Source organism: Delphinus delphis, chromosome 12 (assembly GCF_949987515.2).
Source record: "Delphinus delphis chromosome 12, mDelDel1.2, whole genome shotgun sequence".
In the NCBI taxonomy this organism is placed as follows: domain Eukaryota; kingdom Metazoa; phylum Chordata; class Mammalia; order Artiodactyla; family Delphinidae; genus Delphinus; species Delphinus delphis.
This window is the reverse complement of record NC_082694.2, coordinates 50,192,584-50,213,912: the sequence shown is the minus strand read 5'-3', so window position 1 is coordinate 50,213,912 and position 21,329 is coordinate 50,192,584. Positions and strand designations below refer to the sequence as shown.

At 41.0% G+C, this 21,329-nt stretch overlaps 1 protein-coding gene across 2 annotated transcripts in view; it reads right to left on the bottom strand.

The window, feature by feature from the left end:
* The window catches only part of FSHR (follicle stimulating hormone receptor), a 162,962-nt gene extending 141,908 nt beyond the window's left edge, over positions 1–21,054 (bottom strand). For both annotated transcript variants that reach the window (XM_060027580.1, XM_060027581.1), the window contains exon 1: positions 20,903–21,054. In XM_060027580.1, coding sequence (XP_059883563.1) covers positions 20,903–21,054 — 152 coding nt within the window. The remainder of the gene's footprint in view (positions 1–20,902) is intronic.
* Between the last annotated feature and the right edge of the window lie 275 nt (positions 21,055–21,329).

Sequence of the window (21,329 nt, the reverse complement as noted above, 5' to 3'; positions counted from 1 at the left end):
CTAACCCCCAAGGTGATGGTATTAGGAGCTAGGGCCTTTGTAAAATGATTAGGTCATGAGGGTGGAGCCCTTATGAATGAGATCAGTGCCCTTATAAAAGAGGCCCCAGAGAGATACCTTGCCCCTTCTACTATGCGAGGATGCAGTGAGAAGGTGCTATGAACCAAAAAGTAGGTTCCCATCATACACTGAATCTGCCAGCACCTTGAACTTGGTCTTTTTAACCTCCAGAGCTGTGAGAAATAAATTTCTGTTGTCTATTAAGTCACCGAGTCTATGGTATTTTGTTATAGCAGCCCAAATGGACTGAAATACTTGCACGTTGTGAGAATCAAATGAGATAATGCCTGTCGAAGTGCTTTGCAAACTGTCAAATACTCTGTAAATGTTAGCTATTGTTGTGAATTAAAAGAACCATTAGGAACAGAAATCTGGGCTATTTTGATGTCTCTAAAAGCCGTAGCCCTGTGCGTCACTATAGTTGAGAACAGTGCAGGAAGGGACTAATCTTTTGGGGGGTATCTACTGTATTCTAGATATTCAGTGAGGGCTTTTGCCTACACGTGCCTGGAGTTCTGGGTATCAGTGGTAGACTCTTCAATAACTTCCTTTGCCTTCAAGTTGTCATTCTGAGTGCCTCCGTGCATATGAAAAATGCAGCTCAGGGGCAGAGCTACATGCATAGCTATCTAAACTTCAACATCAAAGTCCATCACAGGAAGACTGAGGACCACCACATCAAAATCCCCAAGTCTTTCATTCTTAGTAACAGAGGTCTTTTTCCCTTAAGAAAAATACCCAGAAGGTAACATCTCTTCTCTGCCTCATCCTCTCGTGATCTGTGTCTTCAGGACAAAAATGAGCCCACTTTTTCTTGAACGGGATGCTTTCCCAGTTATTTATTTATTTATTTGAGAAAATTGTCATCAAAGCACTTCAATCCAGTCTCCTTTTGTATTTCTCCTCCCCGATGCCTGCTCAGCCAGGCGACACGTGTGCCACTTCAGATTGCTCCTAACTGAAGAATCAGAACACTTGCTGCATCTTGTTTTCTTTTATCCATTTCTTGGTGCTTTCAGAATCCTGGCACTGATGGCGTGAAAGGTGAGCTTTTTTCTTTCTCAGCTTTGGGATAAAATGTGCTTTGCCTAAAGCACGCTCTGAGCGTTTTCCTTTGTACCTTCGAGATGGAAAAAAAAGAGCTGGAAACAGACTGACAGACCTACGTGTGCATGTTCTTGGCTGGCAAAGGAATGAGCTGGTGCCTTTCTGATGTTGCTGACAGAGCTGCCATCCTCCTAATGGAGGGGTGGGGGAAGGCCCTGTCTTTCTCTAGGAATGGGGCCACAGAGGGACTACAAGCTTGTGAAACAGCGAGCCAGCCTCCATGGTTACGACAGTCGGGTTTGTCTTTGACTGTCTCTTGTTCTCAACCCTCATTACCACAAAATCCGATTGCTTCTTCCTTGGAAAATTCTCCTGCATCCACCCTTTCTTCTCCATTTCTACTTTTATTCTGGTCCAGAGTCTTGTTCACCTCATGACCGAATAACTGTAATGGCCTCTGTTCTGGTCTCCATTTCACCAGTTTCTCTCTTTTCCAGTTTGTCTTGAACACTTACTTTCAAGCCAAGGCTCCAGAAACATGACTTCACACTCCTGCTTCCAGGCCTACAATGGCTTTCTGTTGCCTGCTCTATTGAACCTACAATCCTCTGCCTCACTTTCAAAGTCCCTCCTGGTGAAGAGGTCTCACTTCTGCTGAAGATCAAGGTCCAAAACCCTGGGTGCCGTTCTTGGTTTTGCCAAATTCTGGCTCTGGGTCTTCGGGAAGGTTGCCTCAGCCCTCTGGAATCTCAACTTCGACATTTATAAAATGAAGGATGTAGACAGAGCTGGCGGCCCAGGGGACATGGCAGAGTCCGGAAAATCTCTCCTGTGCCTCTGTGTCAAATGGGGACTGTACAAGAACATCTTTTGGAATCTTTGCAAGAAACGGAGTAGGTATTCGTACCACTCCTGATGGAACTGTCTACAATGGAAGCTGGAAAGATGACAAGGGTGGAAGGTGAAGGGCAATATACTGCTATCCAAGGACTCGAATGGTGTGGTCACTTTCATTTCACAGCTGCTCCAGGCCTGAGACTAAAGCTTCACATGTAGATAATTCTGCATTAAAGTTTTAATGTGGTAATTGCAGCTTTTAGCTGTAAGGAAAACAACTAAATCTGTCATCTGAAATAACTTCCTACACTACCTATATATTATAATTTTGCCAATAAAACCATCACTCGCTTTAAAAATAAATAAAATGAAAGGATGTAGTAGCTATGTTGGGGTCTACCTGCCTAGCCCACTGGAATCCTTTTCTCTAAGAACTGTAGTATTTCTCTCTCCTCATTTCCCTCAGTGCTTTCCTCCTTCCCTCTCCCCCTTCTTCCCTCCCTTCCTCCTTTTATCCACGTTTTGATTTGAGATAGAAACATTCAGGCCATGAGGCATTTAAGTGACTTACTTACTTGAGTCATATAAACACTATGTTCTATACACATTATGGCCGTAAAGTCTGTTTTAAAAGGAATCATGCCCTCCAAGCAAGGTTCAGATGTCAGGGAGCTCCACCCAGAGTTGCTTTCTGGGGGAGGGGGCGGGGAGGGAGAGGGGGAGATGGAGTAGAAGCGCCAGGACTTTGCCAAGGGGCAGGACAAAGCGAAGAGTGTTGGTGATAAAAGGAACAGATGCAGCAGTTTTCTTCAGGGGAGAGAGGGTCCTCCCTGAACCATCACTAAAAAAGAGGGTACAAGGTTTACGTCCGTAGCCAGAGGGAACTTGCTTAGCTATTAGGAGGCATTTAAAAAAGCTAATCCTGAGATATAATGTAATTATTCAGAAGCTCTTTTTTGTTTTTAAGTGTAAGTTTTTAGTGTAACATTCTAAGAGCTAGGGACAGGCATAAGTTTAGCCTGGGCAGCATCAGAAAACAAGAATGTAATTAAATATCCAAATCACGATCTGTAGACTATGGAATGATTTTTAAGAAGATAAAGGTCTGTTTTCTTTAAGGTTACATCTGTCTCATAATCGTTACTGTGCCTCCCCTCCACCCCAGCCTTCACCTCTTTAAGGAATTTTAAGGCCATCCACTGCCTCAAATTTCCAGGGCTCTTGGTTTTAAATATTGGACTTAGGAAAGGAAAGCCAGGAATTATCACACACATACACACCCACTGAAATGGCCCTCGCTCCTGGGTTGTGCCCCTCGCTGTAGTGATGAGGATACAATGTCAGCTGCTGACAGACCTAAAGCCAAGGAAACTGCGGACGGCTGATGGGCTCTGTTAACCTCTGCTTCTCCTCCTCTCGGGGCAGGGTCTACAGGGCAAGCTGTCAATAAAAAGACACCCGGTCTTTTAGCTTTTCCCTGCTGCCACTTAATCATGACAAGCCTGAAAAAAAGAGGCTGGCAAAAAATGCAGGACTTTCACCGCACAGGTGAGATTCCTAGAATCACATGACAAAGCTGTCAGAGTCTCTGGAAGTGGTAGGCTGGGAAGGACAGTGACCGTGTCATGAAGCTGGTGTGATTATTAAAGGGTTGAATGATTTCAGTCAGAGTTCATTCTCAGGGCTCAAATTTTCCTGCTGTTTGGTGGGGAGGGAAGTGACCTCAGGGATTCTCGTGTTCAGTTCTGTGACTTTATAGGAGCGTAAACTGAGGCCCTTAGATGTTAGATGATTTTCCTAGGTTGGATAAGAAGGTGCTCTTGGGATTAGAACCAGATCCCGGGTCTTCTCACGCCTAGTCCTGGGATCCTTCCCAGATGCTGTTTGGCCTCCTTGCCCTGTGATACACCTATCATACGGTGGAACGTGAGGGTTTCAGAGATGGCCTGCAGGCCTGCCCCGCAGGGAGGCATCTGTCCTTTCTCTCTGCTTCCTGAACTCACCAGAAAAATTGTCGACTTCCGTCAAGGTGCCAGAGACATGGTGAGGGACCGAGGATGGGTTTGCACAAACTTGTGGAAGCCAAGGGACTCTAAAGAGCTGGGATCTTCAGAACTAGAATACAGTAATTAGAATCGTGTGTGGTTCTGATTCTCTAGGATGGTTAGAACACCTCTATGTTCAGGGCTCAGTGGAGGCACTCAGTCACGCCTCACTGATGGGAGCAGAAAATTCAGCAGTGGACAACAGGCCTTTTGGTGCCCACAGGGCAGGGAGATAACGCCATGTCAGTATTCCTGCATTCTGGAAGCATGAACACGGTGTCCAGCACTAACTAGGGCCTCTGTGTCCCAAGACATTAATTGAACATTTTCAACATTATGGGGCTATGTTTTGGATTATAAAGTATAGATAAATATAAATATGAGATTATGTATTATTTTTAAAAACCTTTTATTGTATGACATTCCCAGAAATTAGAACCCTGACATACCTACACTCTGTACAGTAGGGTTCAGCAGATCCTACCAGGGTCAAACTTCAGGAAGTCCAAGAGGTGTGAAATCTGGATGTCTTAAAAATGTTTACATTAAGGAGATTGGAACAGGTTTATAATTGCACGTCCTCAAGAGGGGAAAAAATTCCTCCTTTCTGCTGTTTCTCCGTTTCCTTAAATTGTTGTCATTATCCTTTCTTAAAACTTTTATTTAAGCTGTGGTTATAAACTCTTTTTCTTCCCTGCCCATGATGTCTTGCAGTGGTTAACAGCAGTGTCTTGGGGTCTTGCTTCCTGAGTCCAAAAATCCTGGATGTGCCCCTTGGGCAAATTACTTAATTGCTTTGATGCCTAGTTGCTTTATCTGAAAGTGTGGGTAATAGTGGGGCTTGCCCCAAGGGGTTGCTATGAGGAGTAAAAAAGATGCTACAGTGAGACACTTAGAGCTGTGCCTGTCATTCTACTTACGCAGTACACATAAGCCCAGTTATTTGTCTTTACTGGTATTATGTCTGGAGGCTCTGCTCTGCTCTGCTCCCACTTTGCTATCCGTCCTTGGGAAATCACTTAACCTCTGGTCCTCAGCAGCCAGGAGGGCCTGGACTCCCTGATCATGCTGAGTTCTGGCCCTGATCAGCTAGTGAATGGTACATCCTTACCTTCCTTCTGCTTTCGTGATAGCTACTCTGTCAGTGCGGAGAAGTCCAATTCAATTCATTTCAATCCAATCCAATTCAATTTAACTCATCAGTTCAACTCAGAGCAAGCCATTCATTTCATTTCTTCAGAAATATCGCTTGCGGTAGGTCTAAGACATGCATGATACTTGCCAGACCTGAGACAGGGGCATGGGCGTCCTTGTTTTTGAGCGTCTTACAAATCTAAATGCTTTCTGTAGATGTCACATCTTTCTAAGTAGAAAGAAAATGAAAAAGACTCTATCCCTTTAGGGGGTTAAAGGAGTTTTCCTTTAAACAATCTTGAGAAAAACAACATGGAGCCAGTCTCTAGGAAATGCAATTCTGATATCTAAGTAGTTGTAATTATTCCCTACTCAGGGGGGGCTGTTCCTAAAGGCTGGCAAATCTTCCCCAAAGGCTGCAGGAGACAAGCTATTCAACTTCGGTGAAAACAAGATGGTGGCTGTCGGCTGTCTGTCAAAGTGTTCGGACAACAGCAGAATCAACAAAGTCCCAATTATGATTCGAGGGAGGATTTTGTATTTAGTTCAAAGGAATTGATTTCCCCTGGCGTGTCACTTACACCATCGTGATTATTGGAAGGGAGACAACTTAAGAGTGATGCAAAACCAAAAGTAGATGGTAGTATATATATGTCAATGCTACTCTCTCACTTTGTCCCAGTTTACCTTTCCCCCTCCCCGTGTCCTCAAGTCCATTATCTAGTCTGCGTCTTTATTCCTGTCCTGCCCCTAGGCTCAAATGTAAAATAGATAGCTAGTGGGAAGCAGCCGCATAACACAGGGAGATCAGCTTGGTGCTTTGTGACCACCTAGAGGGGTGGGATAGGGAGGGTGGGAGGGAGACACAAGAGGGAGGAGATATGGGGATATATGTATACGTATAGGGGATTCATTTTGTTATACAGCAGAAGCTAACACACCATTCCAAAGCAATTATACTCCAATGAAGATGTTAAGGAAAAAAAAAAAAGTAGATGGGCTGCCATCAGTAGCTGATCTTGACTGCTCACCTTGAAAGCAGTTAGAAGAAGACAATAGATGGAGAGGCAGAATATCTGGAACATTTTCTTGATATTTATTGTTTTATGCTCAATTATTCATTCATTTCTTTTCCTTTTGAAAAACAGTTGGGTTGGGGATCAACAAACAAAATGGCTAATTTCAGGTTAATTCTAGGAAAATTATCTAGATCTAATTGGCGTCTATTTGCTTAGTGTGTGAAAGAGTAAATTAGCCCAATGTTTAAGTAAGTTTCTCTGAAAGAATTATTTATTTCAGAAACATATGGTTTTAGATCCAAAGATCTCCTAGGCGTAATATGACCTCAGCTAGTCCCTACTCCAGACAATTGAAATAAATAATTGAGTAAAAACCTGATTCTATTTGAAAATACTTCTAGTGACTTAAGTAATTTGTATTTCTTAACTGCAAAATCAGGCTGGGTCTAGTCTGTTCTGCATTCAGTCAGAGAGATTTGTAAAGCCATTTAACACACTCCACTAAATTTCTCTGAATCATGCCTTGGTTCTTTCTACCCAAACCTCCACTAATTATTAAAACAGAACATTTTTTTTTCCCTGCTAGATAATCTTTCTTGAATTTGGAGATCTGGAATGGAAATGCTCCAATTTCCCCCACTCTCACCCAAGTGCTGTGCTTGGCACATTTTGAGAAATGAAATTGATAATTCAGAAACAATACTATTTCCTTCTGGAGAAAAAGCTATTTCTTTGATTTGCTGCTGTTGGACTAGCTCTCCAGGTGTTCTTTCTATCTACTAAGCATCTTCCCTCACTGTTACATATTCAAATCTTTTTTTCTTTATATCCACCACATATCTCACCTATTCAAGGAAGTACCCTTGTTTGTTTATTGCGAGTGTGGGTACCTCTCCCTTCAAGGAACTTCCACAGTAGTCAAATTTTGTCCTCAATTCCCTGTCCTTATTGTGTTATCACATGATCACTTGAAAAGCCTTGTTCTCTTTTTCTACGTCTCTGTGTGTGTCTACTCTCTTTAGCTACATTAAAAGGGTCATATGTCAGGGCTGCAAAATGGGCTCTTATATCCCAGCAAATGGCTGTACACACAGTAAGTATTCAATAAAGGTGTGATGCGTGTAGTAGCAGGTCGTGTATGATGTACCACTTTGTTTAGGGTCTCAGTGATTTTTCGGGGAAGATGCTGAACTCAAGATTTTGACGTTGCTTTTGGCTTGTTTTCCATTTGGTACAACTGCATGCTCCCTGTTGCTGAAATTACTTCAGTCAAATGGTCAGGACTGTCAACACGCAGGGAGAAGGTCATTTTGTCTCTAGCCTGCTCGGGAGGAAAGAAATCTGTTTTTCTCTTTTGATCTAATAAACTAGAACAACCCTGGAAACCATCCTTTCAGGTATAATTCCATTTCCACTTGTTTTGCTCGCCATATCACAATGTTTAAGAAACTGGTATGCCTGCCAAGAAAGCAGTTAGTGGCCTTATTTGGTAGGTGATAGAGCCATTACTATTCACCAGACCAACATTTAGGACATGTGTACTGAATTATTTAAAACTAATAATGTATATGAAAAACATCAAAGTAAAAATGGGGTGAAAAATTTATTCCTGGCTTGCCCAACTGTCCTCCTTTGTTCAAGGGCACACCAAGAACTTCAGAGAGGATAATCCTGGGTACCTGACTGCTTTTCTGCTTTCAGTCACAACCAGCTCCCCCTTTGCTTTGCTTGATCAAGAACATAGTGGTGTGATTGATTTTCAGCACGACTGTGTGAGGAGCTCAGCTGACCAGCTCTGTAGTGAACCTGGTAAAAATTATAAAAACAAAGCAAACCAACCGAAGAAGAAAGAAAACTATTCAAAGCCTCTGGAAATGGTCCTAAGGGCAAAGAGCAAAGGAGGAAACATCTATTCAAGAAAATCTATGAAAATCTAGTTAAGAAAAGGCAAGAGTGTGTTACTTAAATCAAAACTACGGCCTCCCTCTCCCCTCCCACCTCAGAGAAGTGGAGACTCTACTCCAGAAGGCAAGAAGTCAAGAACACAGGGTTTCGTCTCTTCCCAGCTTCCAGGTGGAGGGCTTTCTTCCAGGAGAAGCAGGACTTCAGCATTTCTCATTCTGCCTCCAGCTGCGTGTTGCTGAGGCTGCATTCTGGGCAAGTGTGGTTGGGAAGTGGGAGCTCCTTTCTTTTTAACCAAGGCACACTTGTGCACCAGAGGCTCTATCTTGGGTATGGCCTGCTGAGAATATTGGAGATCCAAAACTCTTCCCAGGGCTCATGAGGTGGTGGTTCCAAGCCAAAAGAATCAAGCCAAGAACATCTCAGGTTGTTACTCTACCTTCCTTCAAGTGTTTAACTCCTGGAATGAGGGTATCAGAGAGAAGTTTGCCTTTGAATCCACTCCTGGCTCCAGAGCCCTGGCTGAGATTTTGCCCGAAGTGAGAAGCAGACTGTGAAGTGCGTATCTGGTATTCTCTTCCCAAGGGAACTGATTTCATTTGCAGCAGAGGATGGAGAAGTTTAAGCCTGAGAGCACTCTCAAGAACAGCAAAGGTATGGTAAAGGCAATTGGGATATTCATGGATCTAATAGATACATAACGTAGGACAATTAGTTTGCAGGAGAGAACCGGGGGAATAAGACAGCTGGAAGGAGTCCCTCTGGGGTCAGAATGGATATCAAACATTGACCCCGTAAATGATTATTTGAAGGAGCCACAATTTGACTGGATTAGTTTATAGAGGAATTTGTGCCCTGGGAATTGTTGAAAGTAGTAGCATAATCTGCCTGCAAGTAGTAAAGTTTAACATCTGGGTGTGGTCAGGGAAAGAATGGAAGGGAGCCCTGCCAATACCTTGTCTTCCCAGGGCGACTGTGGGCATATTCAAAGCTGTGCCTTCTTGATAATCAACATCAAAGGCTTTCACTAAAATAATCTAGCTAGTAGTCACCAAACAACAAACAAACAAACAGCACTAATAAGTCATGGAGGTGGAACCAGTACCCAGAATGCTACAATAGATTATCTGAAATGTTGTTTCCAGCAAAAAAATAAAAAGAAGAAAAAGAAAGAAAAAAAAAACCCAAAAATCAAAGGGATACAAAGAAACAGGAAAATAAAACAGGCAACAGAAACTGCCTGTGAGAATAACCAGATGTCAGATTTAACAGAAATATATTTGAACATAGTCATTATGAATATGTTCACAGAAGTAAAGAAAAGCATGATTAAAGAAATAGAGGAAAATATGCTGACAATATTGCATTGAATAGAGAATATAAATAAAGAGATAGCAATTATTTTAAAAAATAAAATGAAATTTAAAAAAATCACGAGTGTCTCAAATCACAGTAGATTTGAACTTGCAGAAGAAAGAAATAGAAAAACTGAAAATAAACCAATAATGATTATGCAAGCCAAAAACAGAAAAAAAGAATGAAGAAAAATGAAGAGAACCTCAGAGAAATATGGGACAAAATTGAGCACACCAATATGTGCATAATGGAAGTATCGGGGAGAGGAGAAAGAAAAAGGAGGAAAAAAAATTTGGAAAAATAATAGCTGAAAACCTCCTAGATTTATTGAAAACATCTAGTAAGCTCAATATTATTCCAGTAGAATATACACAAAGAGACCCATAAACAAACACAATACAGTAAAAATGCTGAAAATCAAAGACAAGGAGAAAATCTTGAAAGCAGCAAGAGAAGAATGACTCATTACTTACAAGGGACCATCAACAAGGTTAACAGCTCACTTCTCATCAGAAACAATGGAGACCAGAGGTGGAGCTGGGATAACATATTTATAGTGTTCAAAGAAAAAAAAACCCTGTTAACCAAGAACACTATAACCAGAAACCCCATGTTTCAAAAATGAAGGCAAAATAAAGGTTTTCTAAGGTAAACAAAAGCTTAGAGAATTTGTTGCTATTAGACCTGCCTTATAAGAAATGTTAAAGGAAGTTTTTCAGGCTGAAACAAGTGACCCCTGATAGTAATTCAAATCCACACAAGCGAAAAGCGTTGGTAAAGGTAATTATGTAATTATAAAAGACTCTATAACTGCAAATTTTTTTCTTTTCTTCTCTTAATTGTTAGGGAGTAGAGCTATATAGGGGTAACATATTCCACACCATACAGCTTGCGCTCTCTCTCTCTCTTTCTCATTAACCTAGCTGATTCTGATAAGATGCATGTGATAAACCTTAGAGCAACCACTAGAAAAACAAAATCTCAAAAATATAATAAAAAGTCATTAAAAAATTTAAAAGCTACATTAGAAAAGATTCACTTGATGTGAAAGAAAGTAGTAAATGAGGAATAGAGGAAGAAAAAAGACATGAGACATATAGAAAACAAAAAGTCAGATGTAAATAAAACCAAAGTCAGATGAAAACAAAAATGGCGAATGTAAATCCACCTATATCAGTAATAACATTAAATGTGAATGGATCAAACAATCCAGTCGTAAGACAGAGATTAACAAACTAGACTAAAAATATGGTCTAGCCATATATTTTCTAAAGGACACATATTAAACTCAAAGGCACAAATAGACTCAAAGTAAAAGGATTGAAATAGTATATACATCATGCAAATAGCAGCCATAGGAAATCTGGAGTAGCTATACAAATACCAGCTATACTAATACCAGTCACAGGAAATCTGGAGTAGCTATACTAATATAAGAAAAAAGAGACTTTAAAACAAAACAGTGTTGCTAGATATAAAGAGGAATATTTTATGAGGATAACAGTTTCTATCCATCAGGAAGATGTAACAGTTAAAAACATATATATACCTAATAACAGAGCACCAATATATGTGAAGCAAAAACTGACAGAAATTAAGAAATAGGTTATTTGAAAATAAAAGTGGAAGACTTCACTACCCTGCTTTCAATAATAGAACAACTAGACAGAAGATCAACAAATATATAGGAGACTTGAACAATGCTATAAACCAACTAGATCTAACAGACATGTATAGAACCCTCAACCCAACAACAAGAGATTATACAGTCTTCTCAAGTGCACATGGAACATTCTCCATACAACCAAGACAGTTTGGTACTGATACAAGGATAGATATATAGATCAATGGAACAGAATTTAGAGTCCAGAAATAAATTCACATCTCTATGGACAAATAATTTTCAACAAAGATGCCAAGACTATTCAGTAGGGGAAAAATAGTCTTTTCAACAAATGGTGTTGGGACAACTGGATAGCCACATGCAAAAAATGATGTTGGACAATTACTTGACATCATATACAAAAATTAAATCAAAATGGATCAAAGACCAACATGTAAGATCTAAAACTTTAAGTCTCAGAAGAAAACATAGAAATAAATTTTCGTGACCTTGGATTTGGCAAGGAATTCTTGGATATGAAACCAAAACCAAATATCACAACAACAAAAAATACACTGGATTTTATCAATATTAAAAACTTTGTGCTTCAAAGGACACCACCAAGAAGGTGAAAAGACAACCCACAGAATGGGACAAAATACTTGCAGATCATACATCTGATAAGGGACTTGTATCTAGAATGTACCACAAATTCTCACAAGTCAGTAATAAAAAGATATTGTTAAAATGACCATACTACCCAAGGCAATCTACAGATTTAATGTAATCCCTATCAAAATACCAATGTCGTTTTTTACAGAAGTAGAACAAATAAGTTAAAAATTTGTATGGAAACACAAAAGACTCCAGATAGCTAAAACAATCTTGAGAAAGAAGAACAGAGCTGAAGGAATCATGTGCCCTGACTTCAGACTATACTACAAAGCTACAGTAATCAAAACAATATGATACTGGCACAAAAACAGACACATAGATCAATGGAACAGAATAGAGTCCAGAACTAAACCAACAAATTTGTGGCCAATTACTCTTCAACAAAGGAGTCAAGAATATACAATGGAGAAAAGACAATCTCTTCAGTAAGTGGTGCTGGGAAAACTGGACAGCTACATGTAAAACAAAGAATTAGAACACTCTCTAACACCATATACAAAAATAAACTCAAAACAGATTAAAGACCTAAATATAGGAGCAGAAACCATAAGACTCCGAGAGGAAAACATAGGCAGATAGGTTTATTCTTTAAAGAGAGTAGAATAGAGAGTTTCTGAACTGGAGATCACAGAGACCACTTATGGCTGCCGGATGCTGAGACCCCCAGCCCTTCTCCCCAGCCATCAGAATGCTGGCAGTAGGGCTTCACTCTCCAGGTAGGAGCTTGGAAGAATCTTCTCCAGGGACTTTGCCCGGCCCAAGAGGCAAGACCTAGATATTGACACAGTGATTCCCCGACTCAGTGGCCCAGCCCCTCCTTTTATTTATACTTCTGTGGCTCTTGTTTTGTTTCTTCTTACCCTATAGCTCTGCTTCCAGAGCTACTTTGTAATTTTCCTATCTGGTTATCACAACTGTTTGTTCTCTTTCCTCTTGTGCCTAATATTTGTTTGGGGGAATCAGATGCCATTCTAAGACGGTATGTTCTTATTGAAGGAGCTCAGCCGATTTTCACAATCAGGGGCCTGATAAACAATGTTGCTACTGTGTGCAGGATTCCAGATGACCGCTTTGCTGTTCACCATAAATCTCATATTTGCTTTCATTGCCTTTCCAGTTTGTTTTCTAAGTTAAAAGAGTGTTTCTTGTATTTTCTGCTGCACCCCACCCCCAATATATTTACTTATGGAAAGTCTACACTGCTTGCCCATAAAAGAAACACCAATTAAATGAAGAAAGAAACACCATAAAGAAACACCAATTAAATTCCTTCCTGCCCTGAGCGGAAATTAGCCTTGGTGGGCGTATGGCAGTGGAAGGGTTTGGGGCTGACTGTTGATACTTGCTCAGGCTGTGATCTGATGATGGAGAGTGATCATTTATTTTTTTTTGCATTCAATTTGTTTTTCTATTCTAAACATAGCCATGCAAAAACAGTTTGAAATTTAGAAGGAAGAGAAATTGCTTATAAATTCTAGAGCATTCAAGAATTTATTAGTGGCCTGCTTATGCCAAGGTAGACGTTTTTAATGTATATCATTTTCAGAAGAGACATCTGGGCTTTGTTAAGACTAACTCTGTGTGATTACCAGATTAGATGACGTTCAGCTGCTCTGAAGGGAAGCTGTCATACACTGTGCATTGACACATAAACTCCTTTTACCCACTGTCTCCCCTATATCACTTAATAGTATTCACGGGCACAAGCAGCTTCAGGAAATTATGAGGGTAGCAAAGAAAACAGTGCAGCCTAAGCTTCCACTTTTGGTGCTGTTTTCCACCTTCTGTACCCTTCTCCTCTATCCCAACTCAAAGGACCCAGACCCTTGTATTTGCCCAATTTGAAAATTTCTAGTCAAACTTAAATATTTCGACATCTGCCAGTTAAGCCTTACCATAAATTTGCTGGTGTTCGTTTGTCATTCTGTTTTATTTGAGGGCTGTGTTTTCCTTGTAAAATAAAGATAGGAGTTTCTGACCTTTTAAAAAAATAAGGTGTCTGGAAGTGGCCCTGCACAGTTCCTGAAATCAACCCTAGGTGGTCAAAAGAGCAAATCTATTGTAGATGGGACAGGCAGACACCCGTCTTCGCATCCATTTTTTCTCTGGCATCAGGCAGGCAGACGTCTCCTCATTGGCCGTCATTAGGCATCTGTTTCTTCCAACTCTCACAATCTATGATTTCAGACTGTACAAGGCAACTTGCAGTTAATTGTCAAATGAGTGGTTTTGACAGTGACCGTTCCAGGTTCTGAGGGGGATTTTTATTGTTGTGGGTAAAAGTGAGGAAAAGCATTATTGTCGTTTCTTGTTTGATACTCTTCTCTTTTAGCAGCTCCATGAGAACAGGCCCCGTGCCTCCCCTATTGATTCTTTTCTCCCAAGTGTCCAGTATAGTGCCTTGCACAAATATAATCAATAAATATTTGATGTTGAAAGAAAACTTCATGAAAAATGAGCATCTTACCTGGTCTCAAAAGCTGACTCTATTAGAGTAGGATTCATTTCAGGTTGGAGAAAATAATAGTATTTAGATAGGGGAATAAAAGGTATGTTTGGGAGCTGTGGATTAGGAAATAGTCCATAGAGCAAAGCGTAGAAAGGCTAGAAGCTGAGAGAGATGACAGGAGACTTAAATTTGAGGACAAAATATGGAGGAACTTAATGTCAAACTTATGACTTTGGACTTTTGTCCTGAATCTGGGCATTGGAGCCCACAGAGGAATTAAACCAGAGCCAGGACTCAGAGCAGAGGGTTGGGAGGGGAGAAGGCTGAAGGCATAGAGGCTGATTCAGAAGCTGTTACCCTGAGCTGATGAGTGAAGCACAAGTATAGGCACCCTGTCTTCTAGGGATGTGATCCTATCTTCTGAACCAAAACTTAGTAGACTTTCTTAGAAGGGACAGGATATTTTATCCTGGGGCCACTCCTGAAATCGAGTGCTCAAGGCTCTGGCTCTTCTTTTATTTTTTCAATGCCCTTCTATTCCAGGAGGTTCTGCATGAAATGTTCCATGACCTCCAATCAGCCTCTGTTTATCTAGTTACAAAGTTATTTTTGGAGCTGGGATCCCTCACAAAGTCTTTGTTTAAAACCCCAAACTGAAAGTAACCATAGAGAGGTGTCTGTGGGGAGGTTTTCCGTGTTGCATTTATAAATAACAGAACTTAACAGAACTGTCTATTAAGCCTAAGAACCACACCCCCCTTCAAAATCCCACAACGGAAATACAGAAATTTAGGAATTACATACGTGTTGGACTCTGGAGGCCTAGAAAAAGCCTGTTGGTTTTGGGAAGTTTGATGCCTGAAGATGTTTGTAAAATCAAAGCATTTCAAAATTGAAAGAAACCTCAGCACTGTTTTACTTCCACCTTTCACCAATCTACTGATGAATTTTCTCTCCCATATCCTCAATTGATCTTTCTGATTCATTGAAACAGCTGAACTCTTAGGGTTCCTATTTCTTAGAAGTTTTCATCAGTCTTAGAATCAAGGAGATACAAAAGTTGGCTCATGCTGTAAAGAGAGCCATGTTTTCCAGATTTGTGATAACAGGATTCTGTGATGGCTGTGTGTTGGCTCTAGCTGAAAAGAGAGCCAACTCTGGGAGAGGGTATGAGAGAGAGTAGACGCTAGCCACTCCTGAGACTAAAACTATAATTGACTTCAGGTCTATGGCAAGGGTTTGGTTGCTTTACCCAAAAAGAGTTTTTGAACATCCCTTGAAGACTTTCAGATCAGTTGCCATATTCCATATGAAAGAACAAGGTAATAACATGTTCAGGTCAGAGACCCAAAACATGCCCAGAGATACTTCAGGGAGAGGTCAGATTAAGAAGAAACGTCCAATTCTCATTATGATCATCAGATCCTAAGCAATTAAAAATAATTACTCTCTTTCCTAGGTGACCTTATGGGATATATAAGCTAGAATCTAGTCTAAATAAAGCTAAATTGGAGAGTTTAAATCTAACAGCTTAAAAATAAATAGTCCAATCAACCACAGTGACTGGATAACCCAATTAGTGGTTTTGGAGAAGGAAAATCAAACGTTAAATGAATTTTCCATTTGCTGCCAAGATTTCCTGCTTCTGAAGCTTAGGCTTCTTTGGCAGAAGACTTGGGAGAGGAAGGACAGCACTGACCTTTAGGTAAGCAAGGGGATTTTATCATCACCAAGTAGTGCAGTTCTACCCTATCAAACCCTTACTTTTCAATAGCTGAAATGACTCTGTAAATTATAGCTCTTAGCCAATTCTCAGAGTAGATTTCATCTTCTACTTTAAAGAATTTATTTCCGCTGCAATATAATTTTTACTTTTCCCCTTTCAAGTTACTGCATTCTATAGCTGTTCCTTTTTCTGATTCCTCTGCAGGAAATATAAACCTTCCTTACCCCAGTCCAATTAAATTCCAAATGTTGGACATAGACATATCATTTCTCACTAAAGTAGGTGCAGGGTTTTGTTTTGAGAGGAAAGCTTATGTATGCATTAGCATGAAAACTGTGCTGTTTGTTTCTTTCAAAGAAATATCTAAACAAGACAGTAAGAGTCTCCAGATATGGGCACCCAGAGCAATCTGCACAGTGGGGTGTTTGGTTTTAATATCCAAGCAGACTACAATAATCAAAGCACATCTGGGAAACACAAGAAACCTAACATTCAGGCTTTGGAATTTGACCTTAATTGGCAAAAATTATATTTCTTTGAACATTTTTATCTGGTTTCAAGTGATTTTGTTTAGGTAATTTCACTCATCCTTTCAGTATGCTTTTTAGAAATAGAGAGACAGGTATTATTAAGTCAAGAGAACTGAGTGGCGTGCCTAAAATATGGAATATTCAGCCTTTAACTTAGTAGACTTTGTTTCTAGTCTATGTATCTCTCTTTCTGAATAAACTAATGGATTCCAGAATGATATACAGGCATTAAAAAAAAATAAACACATAAAAAAGCGAAGAAAACAAGGAAACTATCAAATCCTATAGTAGTTCACCACAGGGAGAGCAATAATCATCTTTTATAAGAATCTTTTCTTCGATACTGAGGAGCGGAGCAAATAAATAGATGCAATTCCCCCTTATTTATTGTACCATTTGTTCTACATGTAATCGAGGCCCCAGAAACTACATTGCATTGAGCCAGGCACAATAAGGAGTACAAAGGAAATTTTCACTTCAGTTGTGGAAATAAGATACATACGAAAAATTAAGGGCAAAGCAAGATTATGAAATGAACGGCACCGGGATTCAGATTAAATGAAAATGTAATGGTCAGGGAAGCCACCTTTGAGTAAGCTTATGATAAGTAGGTTGGATTTCAAGAGACAAAGAAGTAATTGAAGATTACATAAGCATGTAATATGTATGACATATGTATGACATAAACACCCCGGGACACAAACTGAGCTTGAGAGCAAGTCTTTATCAGCCTGGCGGAGTAGATGGTTCCTGTTGGTGAAAGGTGAGAGGTAAAGTCAGAAAGATGAGCCACGGAATGATTGTGAACTGGGGAATCATAACATTGTGGCAGTGGTGTTTAATGGAGAAGTCTAGAATGACGATGTTCAGGCTGGTTTGGAGAAGAGAGAGATTGGTAGCAAGGAGGTAGATTAGCACATAATTATTTAATCCAGGCTTTAGATGTTCAGATCCCAAACAAAGAAGATGGCAAAGAAAAAAAAGAATTACTTCTTGTAGCAGTATGAAGGGAGTTTGTAAAACATTAGATGTGGGCAATTGGAAACATGAAACCTACATGATGAGGTGAATTGAATTATCAATATTCAACAAATGAAGAAGTCAGCAGTGGCTTTAGTAGTTTTATAATCCATCCCTTTCTACACCTCTGAAAGAGTAACACCTAGTTCTGTTATGGCTTTAGTCCATAGTTCAGAACCATCTCCTTCATGAGGACACATGGTGGTCTTAAATAGTTGCTTGTCAGGCGTAAAGCAATGAAAATCAGCCAGAGGTCCACCTTTAGCTGTTATTGAGCACTGAACTGGGAGTCAGGGGATCTGGGCTGCAGTGCAGACTTTACAGGGGTTCTGTACTGGTAGCTGGGGTTGGATAGACCAACTTCGAACCAGCCTTTCTCAAACTGTTCTCAGAATATTAATCCTGGAAGACGCTCTTAAAGAAAAAAATTCCACAATTGAAATTGTTTGCAAGCATCAAAAAATCTATTTTCCTCTTGGAGATCACAGAACCGTATTGGCATAGCGAAAGGCTTTCCTTTCGGCGTAATACTGACAACATCCCTCCGAACGAAGGACCTACTAAGGAAAGACTAAACTAGTTCCTAGCTAAACAATAGTCTATGGTTATGGGATATGGCTAGTGATCTAAACCAAAACAGCAAAACGAGGAATATATAGCAAAGGAAGAAAATAAAAGGGAAAAATATAATTAGATAATTAGAAGTAAGTGCTGGTCAGTTGAGATGGCAATGAGATACAGGAACTTGCTGTGAGGGGAGGGGTCAACACAGGCAGCCTATATAATATAATCTCAGATCTCCCTACGCCAAGAATGGCCATCAGTGGAGTCTTTTCTTCTAGTATTGTGGCCATCTGACCCCGCTGGAGAAAAAGATATCTGTATCCACACAGTCACTTAGACTTAAAATTTCAAGTTTTGAATGGGTGTTCACATTCTTCTTAGAAATTCTAACTCCAGGAAGAATTAAGCGTGATCAAAGGGGCCTTTCTAGATTCATTGACTGCCCCCAGGTAAAGCTGAGTTTCTAAGTTAAGTCTGAAATCAAAAACCCTTTGCCCATGGTCGGGATGAAACCTGCTCCTTGAGTTCTTGGAAAATACTGAAAGCCTAAAGGAACACATTTTCTTACTCGGAAAGTAAGGGAACGGAGAGGGAGAGCTCTGGCCACTGGGAGGAGGAGGAGATTATTCTTAAATCAGTGGGTTGCTGTAAACTATCTCAAAGTTATGAAGAGCTTTACATCCATTTTTCAAAGCATTCTCATTCCTGTTGATTCATTTGATCATCCTGAATGCCCTCTGTGGTGTGTTTTTTCTCTAGTATTTTACAGATGACGAAAGCAACAACAATCCCCCCCTCCCCTGCAACTTGCAAGGCACTGTGCTGGATGTTTTAATCCTCCATTTAATCCTCACAGCAACTCTGAAAAAGGTACACATTGCAATTTCCATGATACAGCCAAGAGCCCACGTGATAGAACAAAAAGCAGTGTCATAGTCTGGGTTAGAACGCAGGTCTCTTGCAATCTGGAGTCCACACTCTTCCATCTCTGACTTGTCATAATCAATTAAAGGCCCACCTGTGACTATAACCTGAGAATTCCCTCCATTCCTGACCCTGCTCACCTAGTTGAGTACTTTATTCACGGTGCTATGTTGTCTCAGGCTGCCTAAACCCTACTGAAGCCAGAAATATTCAACCACTCTCAGCTATAGTCTAAATCAGAAGTGGGCATTCCACAGACTGCGGCTCACATCTGGCTACTCCCTGTTGTTCTATGCAGAATGAAAAAAATTCTCTCTTCTAGTAAAGAGATACCAGAAAGCAGACAGCCTAGCACAGAAGGGAGTTTTGGATAGAGGAGTATCACCGTAAAATTAAGTCTCGTTAGAGGCTGTCTGCTTTAGCGACTGGTTGGCGCTGCTTGGCCCATGGGGAAACATTGAAAAAAGAGAAGGGCCAGGAGAGGTAGAAATTGTGTGTGTGTGTTGGGGGGCTGTATCATTTAGCGTTCACCTCCATCCGACTAAGCAGGTCGTATTAAACCCTCTAGAAGTTAGGAACCTGAGACTCAAAAGAGGTTCAGTAATTGTTCAGAGTCGCTTAGGAATGGGTGACTTCTTACAGGAGCTCAGGTACACCGGCTCCCTCCTGTGTTTATGATCAAGTAAGAAAGCAGCCTGTGCATAGGTGCGTTCTTCCTTATAATCGGGAGTAGCTGTCCACCTGAGGCGGTTCAGCCAGAACACGCAGTTGGTCACTTATTTTCCCTGCCGCTGCAGCTGCCTTTGGGTAGGAATGGAGGGCTTGTGATGTCAAGGGAAAAAGGAACAAGCAGAACCTAGTCAGTCTTGCGGCCGTTTGTCCCTGAATGGAAATCTGAAGTGCAGCACCATCGTGTTTGAGTGTAGGTAAGGTAATTGGTAAACAAAAAGGTGACCACCTTCTGCAGTAACATAAGAGTCATGCATAGCTTTGGGGAACCAAGATTAAAACAGGCTTCCAGAATAGCAGCTTCTGTTTCAAATCCTTGGGATAAAACCACTGAGCAGATCTACAATCTCTCAGCCACCACTTGCCAGTTCTCGGGGGAAATATCAATAGTAATTGGACAATTAAACAGTTCCGCTTTCCTCTTGCTCTAATGCAGTGGACATGGGACTTTAAGGGAAGAATAGTTGACTGTGAGGCGAAAGGCCTGCTTTCTAGTTTAGGCTCTGCCTCAACTCATTGTGAGAGTTTGGGCAATTCTCTTTACTCTCCAGACCCCGGATTCCTCCATTGCAAAGTAAAGAGATAGAGTGAAATGATGTCTAAGATCTTGTCCAATTCTTAGAGTCCGTCTACTTCCTATTAAAATAGTTCAGTAAAAATCTAAAGTTGGGAATCACATTTTCCCAGGGGTATGAAAGATTATCCTGTCTCTCTCCATCCCTCTCTGCCTCCTTTTCTCTTTTCTTTCTTCCTTTTTTCACACCCCTTCCCTCCCTTACAATTCCTTTTTCCCCAGGAAGCAGAGTCTCAGTTCAGGGATTACTTGCTGGTGCCTCCAAAGCAGTAGTGACTCTTGCCTTCTTGAATTCAGTGTCCTCAGGAAACACACCGCGCTTTCCACTTAAATCGAAGGCGTCTTTCTCCCTCCAACCCTAACTCTTCTAGGTTTCTGATTTTTCTCAGTTTTATTTCTCTGGTTTCACCAAAGAGTCTATGGCACCCAAGAGCAGAAGTGTTGAAAACAACGAAAAGCTCTTCCCTTTGCATTTGAATTTGGGTCTCCGTGCTGCCCTTCCCCGACAATTCTGAGCCAAAGTCTCACTACGATCCTTAGAGAACCGCAGGGCGGGAGTGTTGGGCCGGGGGAGTTTGTTTTATGTAAGCCTTTGGTCAGGGCCGAAATATTTTAGCCCAACAGTTATCAGTCCAATGTGAAAATAATAATAGCATGCAACACACCAATACCGGCCACGCTGTCGTTCCCACTGTCTCTGATACTCACAGTTCAACCGCATTCCTGGGGAGGTCGGAGGGAATCTCTGTCACCTTGCTCTCCTGGCAGAGGAGAACCCTGTTAGAGCAGTGGCAGATCCGATGATGACATCCTGCGCCCAAGCTCAGGAATGTGAGCAAGGCCACCAGGAGCAAGGCCATGTTTATTTATCCATCCACCTGCTTTCTTCCTGCGTCTGCAGAGAAAAACCGGCACAGGTTTCAGAGGCTCCCCACCGAGCCCTTGTGAGAAGAGATCTGCCTTGGGAGCTGGTAGGGTCACGTGACCCACCCAGGGATGCTTCCCCCCACCCCCCTTCAGTCACTTCCAGACAAATAGCAAAATGTCTTGTGTGCTAGCATTGATTTTAGGGGAAGCAAGATAAGTTACTCCCTTATCTTTCTTGATTGAGTTTATTACACCCTGACCCAAGGAA